Source organism: Mytilus trossulus, chromosome 9 (genome assembly GCF_036588685.1).
Source record: "Mytilus trossulus isolate FHL-02 chromosome 9, PNRI_Mtr1.1.1.hap1, whole genome shotgun sequence".
NCBI lineage: Eukaryota > Metazoa > Mollusca > Bivalvia > Mytilida > Mytilidae > Mytilus > Mytilus trossulus.
Window position 1 is genome coordinate 24,605,921 of NC_086381.1, and position 16,126 is coordinate 24,622,046.

The window sequence follows — 16,126 nt, forward strand, 5'->3', positions numbered from 1 at the left end:
AGTTGCAGGTTTATCAAATGGTAAAAGAAATACTGATTTCTGATTACTAGTAATAAGTCTGGTCACGCATTATCTTTCACGATCAAAAAATTGCGTTGCCTGATCTTTCACGATCAAGTTTGATGGATATTCAACAAATTTAAGGTTTTCATATACAAATTAATGCTTTAAAGAGGAGAACATACCTTAATTTTACTGTACTATCAGATACACCAAAGATTACATTTCGAATATATCACGATGAACTGAGACATGACCATTATAGTAACAAAAAGCGTGTTATTTGTAATTAATTGCATATACATGCATTGCGCCTTTTGTGTTTTTTCATAAAGTACTGCATGTTTTCTCTTTCTTATTTCACAGCTATGTTGGGGAAGTTAAACCATTTTGACAGACATATTTTTTATTCGGATTTGTTCCGCGTTTTGAAAATTAAGCAATATTTTTAAAGATTCTGACCTATAATTCCCATTAAATGTCTTTCACGATCCGTTACCAGAGATTTCACGATCGTCGCTCAATACTTGACCGCCGTTAGATATTCTTTCACGCTCATTTCTCTCGATAAACCGAATGACACCCGTGAAAAAAATATCCGTTCAACAATTTCACAAACTTTCCAGTCGGAAAGCCAGTCATAAGAAATGACCATGGGTCAAACCGGGTCAGCTTTCCGACTATTCATATGATCAAAATGTTACTGTTCAATTTAATACAGTTAACATTACAAATTGACATTATAATGTAGTATTGTATGGTCAGAAATAATCCATAATATTGGTAGAACCTATTAGTACACACATGGAGCTGTGAAGCACTAAATTTAAGTAAAGACCCTGAAAATTGTCCTGTTGTGAGACTATTCAGAGTGATCTGGTACTACCTCCATTTGATTACGTTGGTCACAAAAACCCTTCCTGAATTGATTCACTATTAGTCACTATAGTTATTTGTGAAAAAAATAGAACATTGAAATAAATATAAGAAAAGATAAAAATAGGACAAACAAAAATATAGAACTGAGAAATATAGGTCTTGTAGAAAAGAAACAGGCGCTTCTTTTGCGTTAGGTATCAAAGGGCGCTATGTTCAAAAATCTGTTACTAGAGCTCAAAATTCGAATGAAAAAAATGTCAAAAAATTAGGGGGGTCGGCCTATTCCGGGGCTTCTAGAGAAAAATCATGAGGGGTGTCACGGGGTATGATTATATAGGTCTTGTAGAGGAGAAACAGGCGCTTCTTTTGCGCTAGGTATCTATGTTCAAAAATCTGAAACTAGAGCTCAAAATCCGAAAAAAATGTAAAAAAAATGGGGGGTGGGTCGGCCTATTCCATGACTTCTAGAGAAAAATAACGAACGGTGTCACGGGGTATGACTATATAGGTCTTGCAGAAGAGAAACAGGCGCTTCTATTGCGATAGATATCGAAGGGCGCTTCTTTTGCGCTAGGTGTCGAAGGGCGCTATGTTCAAAAATCTGAAACTAGAGCTCAAAATTCGAAAAAAATATCAAAAAATTTGGGGGTGGGTCGGCCTATTCCAGGACTTCTAGAGAAAAATAATGAGGAGTGTCACGGGGTATGCAAAAAATTGGGGGGTGGGTCGGCCTATTCCGGGGCTTCTAGAGAAAAATAATGAGGGGTGTCACGGGGTATGACTATATAGGTCTTGCAAAAGAGAAACAGGCGCTTCTATTGCGCTGGGTATCGAAGGGCGCTTTGTTCGAAAATCTGAAACTAGAGCTCAAAATTCGAAAAAAAATGTCAAAAAAATGTTTGGGGTGGGTCGGCCTATTCCAGGACTTCTAGAAAAAAATAATGAGGGGTGTCACGGGGTATGACTATATAGGTCTTGTCGAGGAGAAACAGGCGCTTCTTTTGCGCTAGGTGTCGAAGGGCGCTATGTTCAAAAATCTGAAACTAGAGCTCAAAATTCGAAAAAAATGTCCAAAAAATGGGGGGTGGGTCAGCCTATTCAAGGACTTCTAGAGAAAAATAATGAGGGGTGTCACGGAGTATGACTATATAGGTCTTGTAGAAGAGAAACAGGTGCTTCTTTTGCTCTAGGTATCAAAGGGCGCTATGTTCAAAAATCTGAAACTAGAGCTCAAAATTCGAAAAAAATGTCAAAAAATTAGGGGGGTTGGCCTATTCCAGGGCTTCTAGAGAAAAATAATGAAGCCTGTCACGGGGTATGACTATATAGGTCTTGTAGAGGAGAAACAGGCGCTTCTTTTGCGCTAGGTATTGAAGGGAGCTATGTTCAAAAATCTGAAACTAGAGCTCAAAATTTGAAAAAAATGCCAAAAAATTAGGTGGGTCGGTCTATTCCGGGGCTTCTAGAGAAAAATAATGAGGGTGTCACGGGTTATGATTATATCGGTCTTGTAGAAGAGAAACAGGCGCTTCATTTGCGCTAGGTATCGAAGGGCGCTATGTTCAAAAATCTGAAACTAGAGCTCAAAATTCGAAAAAAATGTCAACAAAATGGGGGTTGGGTCGGCCTATTCCGGGACTTCTAGAGAAAAATAATGAGGAGTGTCACGGGGTATGACTATATAGGTCTTGTAGGGGAGAAACAGGCGCTTCTTTTGAGTTAGGTATCGAAGGGCGCTATGTTTAAAAATCTGAAACTAGAGCTCAAAATTTGAAAAAAATGTCAAAAAATTAGGGGGGGGGGTCGGCCTATTCCGGGGCTTCTAGAGAAAAATAATGAAGGGTGTCACGGGGTATGACTATAAAGGTCTTGTAGAGGAGAAACAGGCGCTTCTTTTGCGCTAGGTATTGAAGGGAGCTATGTTCAAAAATCTGAAAGTAGAGCTCAAAATTTGAAAAAATGTCCAAAAATTAGGGGGGTCGGCCTATTCCAGGACCTCTAGAGAAAATAATGAGGGGTGTCACGGGGTATGACTATATAGGTCTTGTAGAAGAGAAACAGGCGCTTCTTTTGCGCTAGCTATATATAGGTATCGAAGGGCGCTATGTTCAAAAATCTGAAACTAGAGCTCAAAATTCGAAAAAAATGTCAAAAAATTAGGGGGGTTGGCTTATTCCAGGGCTTCTAGAGAAAAATAATGAAGCCTGTCACGGGGTATGACTATATAGGTCTTGTAGAGGAGAAACAGGCGCTTCCTTTGCGCTAGGTATTGAAGGGAGCTATGTTCAAAAATCTGAAACTAGAGCTCAAAATTTGAAAAAAATGTCAAAAAATTAGGGGGGTCGGCCTATTCCATGGCTTCTAGAGAAAAATAATGAGGGGTGTCACGGAATATGACTATATAGGTCTTGTAGAGGAGAAACAAGCGCTTCTTTTGCGCTAGGTATCGAAGGGCGCTATGTTAAAAAATCTGAAACTAGAGCTCAAAATTTGAAAAAAATGTCAAAAAATTAGGGAGTTGGCCTATTCCAGGGCTTCTAGAGAAAAATAATGAGGGGTGTCACGGGGTATGACTATATAGGTCTTGTAGAGGAGAAACAGGCGCTCCTTTTGCGCTGGGTATTGAAGGGCGCTATGTTCAAAAATCTGAAACTAGAGCTTAAAATTTGAAAAAAATGTCAAAAAATTAGGGGGGTCGGCCTATTCCGGGGCTTCTAGAGAAAAAAAATGAGGGATGTCACGGATTATGATTATATAGGTCTTGTAGAGAAAAAACATGCGCTTCTTTTTCGCTAGGTATTGAAGGGCGCTTTAATTTTGTTCAGAAATCTAAAACTAGAGCTTAAAATTTGAAAAAAAATGTCAAAAAATTAGGGGTGTAGGCCTATTCCGGGGCTTCTAGAGAAAATAAATGAGGGGTGTCACGGGGTATGATTATATAAGTCTTGTAGAGGAGAAACAAGCTCTTCTTTTGCGCTAGGTATCAAAGGGCGCTAATTTCAAAAATCTGAAACTAGAGCTCAAAATTTGAATAAAATGTCAAAAAATTAGGGATGGGTCGGCCTCTTCCAGGGCTTCTAGAGAAAAATTATGGGGGATGTCACGAGGTATGACTAAATAGGTCTTGCAGAAGAGAAACAGGCGCTTCTATTGCGCTAGGTATCGAAGGGCGCTTTGTTCGAAAATCTGAAACTAGAGCTCAAAATTTGAAAAAAATGTCAAAAAAATGGTGGGGGTGGGTCGGCCTATTCAAGGACTTCTAGGGAAAAATAATGGGGGGGGGGGGGGGGTGTCACGGAGTATGACTTTATAGGTCTTGTATAAGAGAAACAGGCGCTTCTTTTGCGCTAGGTATCGAAGGGTGCTATGTTCAAAAATCTGAAACTAGAGCTCAAAATTCGAAAAAAATGTCAAAAAAATGGCAGGTGGGTCAGCCTATTCAAGGACTTCTAGGGAAAAATAATGGGGGGGGGGGGATGTCACGGAGTATGACTTTATAGGTCTTGTATAAGAGAAACAGGCGCTTCTTTTGCTCTAGGTATCATGGGGTGCTATATTCAAAAATCTGAAACTAGAGCTCAAAATTTGAAAAAAATGTCAAAAAACTAGGGGGGTCGGTCTATTCCGGGGTTTCTAGAGAAAAATAATGAGGGGTGTCACGGGGTATGATTATATAGGTCTTGTAGAAGAGAAACAGGCGCTTCTTTTGCGCTAGGTATCGAAGGGGCGCTATGTTTCTCCTCTACAAGATGGGTCGGCCTTTTCCAGGGCTTCTAGAGAAAAGTTATGAAGGATGTCATGGGGTATGACTATATAGGTCTTGCAGAAGAGAAACAGGCGCTTCTATTGCGCTAGGTATCGAAGGGCGCTTTGTTCGAAAATCTGAAACTAGAGCTCAAAATTCGAAAAAAATGTCAAATAAATGGTGGGGGTGGGTCGGCCTATTCAAGGACTTCTAGCGAAAAATAATGAGGGGTGTCACGGGGTATGACTATATAGGTCTTGCAGAAGAGAAACAGGCGCTTCTTTTGTGCTAGGTATCGAAGGGTGCTATTTTCAAAAATCTGAAACTAGAGCTCAAAATTCGAAAAAAATGTCAAAAAAATGGTAGGTGGGTCAGCCTATTCAAGGACTTCTAGAGAAAAATAATGGGGGGGGGGGGTGTCACGGAGTATGACTATATAGGTCTTGTATAAGAGAAACAGGCGCTTCTTTTGCTCTAGGTATCAAAGGGCGCTATGTTAAAAAATCTGAAACTAGAGCTCAAAATTTGAAAAAAATGTCAAAAAACTAGGGGGGTCGGTCTATTCCGTGGTTTCTAGAGAAAAATAATGAGGGGTGTCACGGGATATGATTATATAGGTCTTGTAGAAAAGAAACAGGCGCTTCTTTTGCGCTAGGTATCGAAGGGCGCTATGTTCAAAAATCTGAAACTAGAGCTCAAATTTGAAAAAATGTCAAAAAATTAGGGGGTCGGCCTATTCCAGGACTTCTAGAGAAAAATAATGAGGGGTGTCACGGGGTATGACTATATAGGTCTTGTAGAAGAGAAACAGGCGCTTCTTTTGCGCTAGGTATTTAAAGGCGCTATGTTCAAAAATCTGAAACTAGAGCTCAAAATTTGAAAAAAAATGTCAAAAAATTAGGGGGGTCGACCTATTCCAGGGCTTCTAGAGAAAAATGATGAGGGGTGTCACGGGGTATGACTATATAGGTCTTGTAGAGAAGAGAAACAGGCGCTTCTTTTGCGCTAGGTATTGAAGGGCGCTATGTTCAAAAATCTGAAACTAGAGCTCAAAATTTGAAAAAAATGTCAAAAAACTAGGGGGGTCGGTCTATTCCGTGGTTTCTAGAGAAAAATAATGAGGGGTGTCACGGGGTATGACTATATAGGTCTTGTAGAGTAGAAACAGGTGCTTCTTTTGCGCTAGGTATCGAAGGGCGCTATGTTCAAAAATCTGAAACTAGAGCTCAAAATTTGAAAAAAAGGCAAAAAATTAGGGGGTCGGCCTATTCCAGGGCTTCTAGAGATAAAATAATGAGGGGTGTCACGGGGTATGACTATATAGGTCTTGTAGAGGAGAAACAGGCGCTCCTTTTGCGCTAGGTATTGAAGGGCGCTATGTTCAAAAATCTGAAACTAGAGCTCAAAATTTGAAAAAAATGTCAAAAAATCAGGGGTGTCGACCTATTCCGGGGCTTCTAGAGAAAAATAATGAGGGATGTCACGGATTATGATTATATAGGTCTTGTAGAGGAGAAACAGGCGCTTCTTTTTCGCTAGGTATCGAAGGGCGCTTTGTTCAAAAATCTGAAACTAGAGCTCAAAATTTGAAAAAAAATGTCAAAAAATTAGGGGTGTAGGCCTATTCCGGGGCTGCTAGAGAAAATAAATGAGGGGGTGTCACGGGGTATGACGATATAAGTCTTGTAGAGGAGAAATAGGCGCTTCTTTTGCGCTAGGTATCAAAGGACGCTTTGTTCAAAAATCTGAAACTAGAGCTCAAAATTTGAAAAAAATGTCAAAAAGTTAGGGATGGGTCGGCCTCTTCCAGGGCTTCTAGAGAAAAATTATGAGAGATGTCACGGGGTATGACTATATAGGTCTTGTAGAGGAGAAACGTTACCCCTAGTTCAATATTTAATATCGGCTAAAACCACCACGTGATTGGATGCAGGCATCCACCCCGTGTCTCATCCATCCAGTTGGTCGTGGGATTTCCTGATGTGATATATGCCGCCATTCTCAGTGCAACGCTGTTTCCAAACGACGTAAATTTTGTACAGGTGAATCAGTTCGCTGTACCCGACGGCATAACGTGTACCAAATATGCTCTTTGGGATTTAAATCCGAGCTCATGCTAGGCTTTGGAAGTGCAGTTACTGCTTCGTCTTGCAGAAATGCGGTAACCGCCCTTGAACGATTCGGCCTAGCGTTGTCATCCATAAGAACACGTTTTGCAGCTAATGGGTGGTTATCAAAATGAGATACAAATACTGGCCGAAGAACGTCTCTGATGTATTGATCACAACTAAGGTTTCCTCGAAGAGTGACCAAGTATAATTTGCAGTCATGAGAGATAAATCTTAATACCATCACAGAGCCTCCACCGTAAGGTACAGTTGCTTTGATTTTCCTTGTGGTATATGCTGTATTTTTATGTCTCCAAACTCACAATCTTCCATCTGTTACATGCAGAAGAAACAGACGCCACCCTTCGCTCACACATATATTTGATGAGATCACATCTGCTTTACAAAACATTTATCTAGATCTACACAAGGCTAGTGGCTATTCAAACCATTTCCCATCTCATGGTTTTTTTTATATTTTTGAAAAAATTCAATCGGCGAGGGCTGTCGCCACTAGGCACTATTCCCCTTTTCAAATATAAGTTATATGATTACATATTTCAGCCATTTTAAACAGTGATTTTGCAACCCCACTCGTGTCAAAATTTGTTTTCGTATACACCTTCATAGTGTTATATAAAGGTATTTAGGATATTTTTTCTGAGAGGAGTGCGTGTGCTTTTAGACCCGTTACTTGGGCTTTTAATTTGGTACGCCAGATGCACATTTAGTTTAAATATTAATAAGAATGTTCAGTGGCGATCGAATAAATCAATCTTAACATTTTGAACATTAATGTCTCAATATAATAAATGTTGAAAAAATTGTTGAGACAAATTGTGTCTTCTTTATATACATAAATATTTGATATGGGAGATAAGTGAAACAAGTTTATTTGCCTCAACCCCAATATATATCATCGAAAATTTGTTATTCATGATATTAATGATTTTACTATCAAGTGACCATTAATGTATTCGATCGAACAGGCAAGATATGGCTTATAATGTAAAGTGTTAATAAAGCATAGTAACAGCTTGACCTCTTTACTTGCAATAACTCTATAATTAAACTATAACTCTTCAACTTCGCTGTTGATCAATCTAAATGCATTATGTGAATTATTTGTTATTTGGTATGTTTACGTTACTGCAAGAAATCGGCAAATATATAAGATCGAACTTTTGAATGAAGAATAGAAGACCTTGAAGGATTTCAATTATTGATATGCAATATAACACAATTACTCAATGAAATCAACTTTATGTACATTGTTCATTAAAAACATGTTGCATTTTGAAATTTTAAAATTTAGGCTATTAATATTACTAGTAAAACACATCAAATTTTCAAACAAATCAAAACGACATAATGTCATTATTTCTGAATCACTATATATAAAATTCAATCTGTAAGATCTCATACAGAAAGGTTTTAGGACTTTTCAGGGGGCGGGAATTTCTCGCTACATTAAAGACCTGCAAGTGAACTTAAAATTTAGGCTATTAATATTACTAGCTACAAACATAATGTGATTATTTCTGAAACACTATATATAAAATTCAATCTCTAAGATATCATACAGAAAGGGTTTAGGACTCTTCAGGGTGCGGGAATATCTCGCTACATTGAGGACCTGTAAGTGAACTTCTGCTGTTGTCTTTTCTATGATCAGGTTGTTGTCTCTTTGACACATTCCCAATTTCCATTCACAATTTCATTTAAAACATTTTTGATAGATGGTGAAACCTGTTACTATTTTGATAAAGTATAACTTTTGTGATAAAGATATAACTTGAGGTTTATTTTTCATTAACACTAAAGTTGCTTTCAAGAACAAAACTTCTATGAATAAAATGATTTTCAAAAGTGTGAAAAATTGATGGCATACAACGCAAGTCTAAAGTTTTAAGCTATTCTACATGTTCAGTATGTTTTTTTTCTCAATTTCTAATAAACACAACATCAAGAAATTCTTTTGAATATTGTTTTACTTTAATCATTTTGTTTTTAGTCACATGAACGTACGTTTACGATATATCGCCAAATCCTGTTCGTTTACAATATATCGCCAAATCCTGTTCGTTTACGATATATCGCCAAATCCTGTACGTTAACGATATATCGCCAAAATCCTGTTCGTTTACGATATATCGCCAAATCCTGTTCGTTTACGATATATCGCCAAATCCTGTTCGTTTCGTTAATTGTTCCTGTATGATTGATTGATTGATTGTTAGTGGTTTAACATTCAGAGGCAAATATTTCATGCACATTCAGGACGAGAACAAGTAAACAGAAATACAATATGTAGGTTTAGAAATAGAGGCCATCCGGAAAAAGGGCTGATCAATTTGGACTGCCAGAGGGTATATTGGATAGGGACATATATTTTGCCTTGCAACAGGACACATCAATGAATTGTTGCAATGCTTCTTAACGTGCAGAGAGCGTTGCACTCTTTTTACACGAGGCATCGGATTTAACGTCCCCATTGGCATTCTGACCGGACGTTTTTCTTGTATGAAGTGTGTGCTAAATTGCAAAAAAGTGAAGATGTTGTAGCCTTTGAATGAGTTCAAAAATCAAACATCTCATTTTGTTTAAAACATATATATGCTTTTTTATTTACAAGTATAATATTGTTTTTTTTATGAATAGATTGACCAACAATTAATCTATCTGTATGAAAAATTAATTCATTGATATGCAGATAATCAATTGGCTGGAAGTTCAATACTATATATCATATTATTTATTTTTATAGATTGTTTCCATAGATACTAAAAATAACTATACAGCGATCGATAATAGAGTTGTAATATACTGTATATTTTATATAGTAACATGCTGGATATTCTATATAAAACATTGATTATACATATTTTAATTGCTTCCTCTTTACATTTTAGTTTACCCAATATGTTACAGACAATAATCAAACGACAACCCTAGTATTTGCTTAACTGACTAAAACATGGAGTTGAAGAGGAAATATGCCATTAGTGCTGTGTCATTAGTTATAATTATTGCATGGATTTTAATTCCAAACAATGTTCTTCAAACAGTTAGTGATAAAACAACAGTTGTTTTGAACGTTTTTGGAAACCGTAAGACTGCTACTACCAAGAGTAAGCCGAAATTACCACTAAATATATCCCCTACTGACCCTTTGGAAGTAATCCGTAAAGACTGTGGTCAGTTGTGTGATACGTCAAGAAAAGGATCACCAGGACCATATTTTGATCATGTCAATGCAGATATTAACTGTCAAGCGATATTCAGAAACGAGTATGTTGACCGTGGTCATGAACTACCACATGCACCAAAGTCGATTCCTAAACATCTAATGATTGAGTATACTATGAACAATCGTATTCCAGTGAAGTATTGGTATTTTGATAATCAGTATTTAGGTAAAACAGCAAGATCACCTGTTTGGACAGAGAAAGGTATTCAAGACTGGATGATTAGTGCAAAGCAAGGTAAATTAAGCGGGAATTATGGTATTGGAGAAACAAATGCTCTTAGGGATGCATTGAAACATGCACCAGGTATTGTTGATGGCAGAGTTATGGTGATAGGTTCCGAAACTCCATGGGTTGAGGCATGCGTATTAGAAGCAGGTGCGCGTGAAGTTTTCACATTAGAGTATGGCAGTATCAAATCAGAACATCCAAAAGTGAAAACTATTGTTCCGTTAGATTTTCGTATGCGTTATCTAAACAATACTTTGGGAACATTTGATGCCATTGTTACTTTCAGTTCTATAGAACACTCGGGATTAGGGAGATATGGGGACGCTTTGAATCCCTGGGGTGATATCATTGCAATAGCACGATCCTGGTGTGTAACAAAACCTGGAGGTTCACTGACTATAGGTGTGCAGTATGATTATGATCATGAATACCTTAGATTTAACGCTGACCGATGGTATGGCAAAATAAGATATCCATATTTAACAACAAATTGGAAACAACACTACAGAGGCAAAGGTTCGCAGCGTGTTCATGTTTTTACGAAATAAAAAAAAATGTATTTAAGTTATTCATTTTATTTATTTGTCTATAGATAATAATAGAGTAAGTAAATTTTGATAAGATCCACGTAAACTAATAAGCTTTCTCTAATAATGTTATCAATGTTACACTGTCGTAACTTAAGATCTTTGAATATACTTCTAATCGACACTATCATTGATTGTGTTTTATATACACTGAAACTTATTTAAATGTATACTGTATTAAAAAGTTCTAACCACTTTATATGGTCATACATTATAGTGTTTATTGCGTCTTCACACTAAATTTGTTGGATGTGTACTGATTGATATTGTTTTTTAATTAAAAGTTGTGACAAAAAACTACAAAATTAGTTTATTTGCTGTCAGTTCGAACTCTACACTAACGTTACAACATGTACATATCAGTTCATATAGCTTGGCTTAATGGATTGGTATGAAGAACGCGAAAAATTAAAAATAGTTGTTTTTTGTCTTTTGAATTGTTACTTTGGGAAACTTTATATAAAAAAGAAGATGTGGAATGATTGCCAATGAGACAGGTCTCTACATAGATAGATAGTTTATTCCCATAAAACCATGCAAATACAAAGGTTACAGAGAAGTTAAAAAATAATATACATAAAAATAAAAATGCATTATAAATGCATGAAATTAAAAATTTCGGATGAGATAACGTATAAAAGATTTACAGATCTAACATTGTTGGGTTGATGATTAGACGAGTTGTATAAACATAATGAACTCAGCCATGTATCACCATCACTTCATGTGATCCGATGGATAAATCTGTTGTAGAGTTTATTTTGCCTATGTGCAGTGTTGTCCCATGAACAATCATAACACATCTGCTTAATTTCATATTTAAAATAAAAATAATAGACACAATGCACAAATACTCAGAGTTGCGCAACCGGCTGGTCCAAAGTCAATTACAATAAGTAAATGAATCGTGTTCTGCGGCACTAAAAGTATCCATCAGTTCTCATCCAACAGATTTAATGTGAATACGTCATAAATAGTCCGAAAAAGCGAATAATCTTGTACAAGGCCAAATGAAAGGAAACAGTATCGACCGGATTAAGGAGCATGATTACTCATAATTGAATCCGACAATTATATATTTAGTTATAATATTTTAATTTTCAAAAACAAATGTAAGAACTTATATAAATGATATTTTATGATTTTACTGCCATGTTTATTTGATAGCCATTATAAGAAAGGACTATATTCCTTTTATAACAGGTACTGGTTCTTCATTTATAATAGGGCTGAAAGTAAATGTGTATTCAGGGCGAAATCATATTTTGATAGAATGTGTAATTTTAGCAAGCTTAGAAGGTAACAATTTAACGAGGGCTCACACAGGCAAAGACTTATGTTTGCATTGCACAACGGAGAAGAAGGACATGCATATTTTAGTATCTGATTTGACTCGACCGAGGACCAAACTAAAGATGGTTATGCATACAGTCTTATCAAATGTCAATAATTACATTAGACTAGAACACACCCGTGATATCACGGGTCCGTGACTGAATTAAAGTATATAACTATGCGCAAGTATAGTATTAGTATTGTCATCTGATAAAGTCATGCCGGTTATAAGATACACAGTTTTCTCTGATTTCAAGTCTTTCTGTTTGAACCCGTCGAACTGGACCTTATCAATTATTGGTAATATTAATTATTTGGAAAACAAAAGGTCCTGGAATGGAGTATTTTTAATCAACAGCATTGTCCTATATAAGTTATAAATAAAGTTGATTTTTTTGATTCGCTGTTTTACGTCATGCCCACTAACAAATTGAAAACTGTACCTATACGCCTTATTTTTAGTCCAGATTTTTAATATTTGTATTGTTATCTTAGAAAGTCTTACTGATTAAACTACTACAATAGGTAACAATTTGACAATTTAGTAGTGTCAACCCTATGATTATGACCCGTGTATATAGCATATTAATCCTGAATACACCGTTTGGTGGTGCGCCTGTCAGATGCGGAACGTACAGATAAGGTAATGGTAACAGGTGAATATACTGTTGGTATCGATATCGGACTCGACCCGGAACTTCTTAATTATTGACAATATTAATTACGTGGAAAACAAAAGGGCCTGGAGTGGTGTAATTTTTAATCTACACCTTTGTACTATATTAGTTAAATATAAAGTTGAAATCTGTGATTCGTCGTTTTTACGTGATGACGGCTGACAAATTGGACCTCGTAATTTTAGTAATATAGATGTATGTTTCATTATAATACGTTATTCTGATTGGCTATCTGCACATCACCTGTTATTCCGTGAGCAATTGCATTACACAATAAAACTTTTCATTCATGATGACACGAGGTCACATAATAAAGTTCACAAGTAAAAACTTGATGTAAATCGTGATTTCATGATCTTAGCTAAAAAATGTAATTATAAGTATTGAATGCTCCTTTTTGTAACTTCATAGGGTTGTAAAAGCGTTGACCGTGCGCACATTTTTAGAATGAAGCGCTTCCGCGCTTCATACAAAATGTACTTCGGTCAACGCTTTAACACCCCAATAAAGTTACAAAAAGAAGCATTCAATTCTTAAATGTCAATCAATATGGCGGGAATTGTCCAGGGTCGCATCCATTCAACAAGGTAGGATCAATACCTCATGTATATGTTTCACTCACATGGAATTTGAATATTGAATAAAATAAAATAAAAAGATGTGGTATTAGTGCCAATGAGAAAACTCTCTATCCAAGTCAAAATGTGTAAAAAGTAAACATTTGTAGGTCAAAATATGGCCTTCAACACGGAGACTTGGCTCATCAACAAGATACAAAGAATGCCAAAATGATTTATACAGAACAATCCAAACAGGAAAACCAACCGTCTTATCTATATTTTAAAAAAAAAAGAGTAACAAGAAACTATTAACAAAGAGCATCTTTCGTGTTCTCAACTTTCCGACTGTTCATATGATCAAAATGTTATGAGCGCAACATGTTACTGTTCAATTTGATACAGTTAACATTGTAAGTTGACATAATGTTGTATTGTATGGTCAGAAATAATCCATAATATTGGTAGAACCTATTAGTACACACATGGAGCTGTGAAGCATTAAATTTAAGTAAAGAACCTGAAAATTGTCCTGTTTTGAGATTATTCAGAGGGATCTGGTACTATACCATTTGATTACGTTGGTCACAAACCCACCTTGAATTTATTCACTATTAGTCACTATAGTTATTTCTATGAGAGTCAAGTAAGTGCAAAAGGCAAAATAGAACATTGAAATAAAGAAAAGATAATAATAGGACAAAAAAATATAGAACTGAGAAAACTTGATAGGACAAAAAAATATAGAACTGAGAAAAATAGGACAAACAAAAAAATATAGAACTGAGAAAATAGGACAAAAAATAAGAGAATTGAGAAAAATAGGCCAAAAAAATATAGAAAAGAGATTAATGGGTAAAATGTAGAAAGAATAGAGAAAAAATACCCAAATGAATAAACAAAAACTGAAGGACACCATCCATGTAATAGTATTCATCGAAGTTGTAAACTTGTCTACATATGTAACAGAAAGTCCGATCAAATATAATTTATTATTGTTCGTGCATGTTTGGATTTTAAATCTTGCTCGTGAAATGCCATTCCTATATACTAGAACTAGTATATTGTGCATACAGGGAACTAACTGGAAAGCAAATACTATCTGGAAATACAAAATATTTAGTATGATTGCCAATGAAACGAATTTCCACCACGAACAAATGACGAAGGAGTTAACATGAGTTTATGAGTGGCGATAAAGGCATCAGAGAGGCAATAACCCAGATCGACCAATACAATTCAAAGTAATACTAGTATTGAAGAACACCGTTGTAAATGTTTGTTTCTGTATAGAATCATATTCAAAACAGTGTGGTCCTGGCCATTGATTGACGACCTGAATTATCCCATTGACTGGGACAGATAAGGTGAACGTTTGTCTGTAACGACCATTGCTCACTTCTTACTTATTATATAATTTAAACTGTGGGGTCACCAAAGGTTCCTAACGCCTTTAATGATAAAATAATTCGAAAAATTATTCAGGAATAACCTTTATGTTTTGATTTATATTATTGATATAAATCAACACATCGTATTATTCCGGATTCGTTTTTCGAATTGCTTTTTTTAGGTGTTGAGAACCTTTGGTGACCCCACAGATTCAGTGTCTTTAACAAGTACATAGTGAGCAGTGATTGTTACCGACAAACGTTCACCTAATCTGTCCCAGTCAATGGGATAATTTAGGTCGTCAATCAATGGCCAGGACCACACTGTTTTGAATATGTTATAGTTATTGACCAAGCAAGTCGGTATATAGAAGTTAATCTGCACATTTTTTATTTAATAAATGACGATTAAGACTTTGACAAATTGGGTACTTTCAAATTGTTGTATGAAAAAAAAACATAACCGAAATGATAATTAAGCTTTTTAATTTCTTTCCCTCAATAATATGCTTGAAAAGAGAAAGATAAACCGAGGAAGATTACCTAAACTTTAAATGTTGAATAAACAGAAAATACGTTTCTCTCCCCAAAATTTTGTATTTACTGTATTACTTTTTTAAAACACGTCCTTCTAAACGAAGTCTGTTTGAACTCCAGCTTATCTCCCTGTTTTAAAAGAAACCGTTAACATGACCCCTTTAAATTCGATCCAAAAATATGGGGAATAGATATTCAAAAAGTCGTTATAATTTCCATTAAGTCTAAAGATAATCCAAATCAGAATTCTTTAATTCAGATATTCTTAGATATATTTCTTTTTTGGCAGAAATTACAAAAAAAAAAATAACCATTTTTCTGAATTTAAAACACTTACTAGTATTTAAGATTTATCTTGTACACAAAATATGATAATACATTTCATGTTCAAGCTAAGATGAAAAAAATGGAATTAGAAACCTTTCATTTTTCCTATTTTTTGAAACTACGATGTTTGTACAAAGTTCAACTTTGTTGTAATTTCAAGGCAGATGGTTGATTCGGGGGGGGGGGGGTTTGGGGGGTGGGGGGTGGGGGTGGCTAACATGTCGTCACCATAGTATTGGACAAAGTGTCGAGTTTTAGCTCAATATTGTCAATATTGTTCTTGGTCTCGCTACACTCGGCGATGTCTTTTTTAATTTTATAGAATAACGCCCCTTCAAAATCTAGGAACCGCCCCTACAGGTAAAAATAGATTTGAACTGTGCAGTATATCTGAGGTAGTTAATGCACACCTTAACTGTGCATTATCCAGATTATACCACAGTAAGAACAAAGAGATTTCACTCATGCCATGTGTTAAGATTCTATATACATCCTATCAAGGAT

At 35.8% G+C, this 16,126-nt stretch overlaps 1 protein-coding gene across 1 annotated transcript in view; it reads left to right on the plus strand.

Annotated features, from left to right (window-relative positions):
• Positions 1 to 11,090, plus strand: part of LOC134685363 (uncharacterized) — a 76,364-nt gene extending 65,274 nt beyond the window's left edge. The window contains exon 2 of the mRNA XM_063545064.1: positions 9,645 to 11,090. Within this exon, the coding sequence (XP_063401134.1) occupies positions 9,710 to 10,759 (1,050 nt within the window). The 5' untranslated portion in view covers positions 9,645 to 9,709 and the 3' untranslated portion in view covers positions 10,760 to 11,090. The remainder of the gene's footprint in view (positions 1 to 9,644) is intronic.
• Positions 11,091 to 16,126: the final 5,036 nt, after the last annotated feature.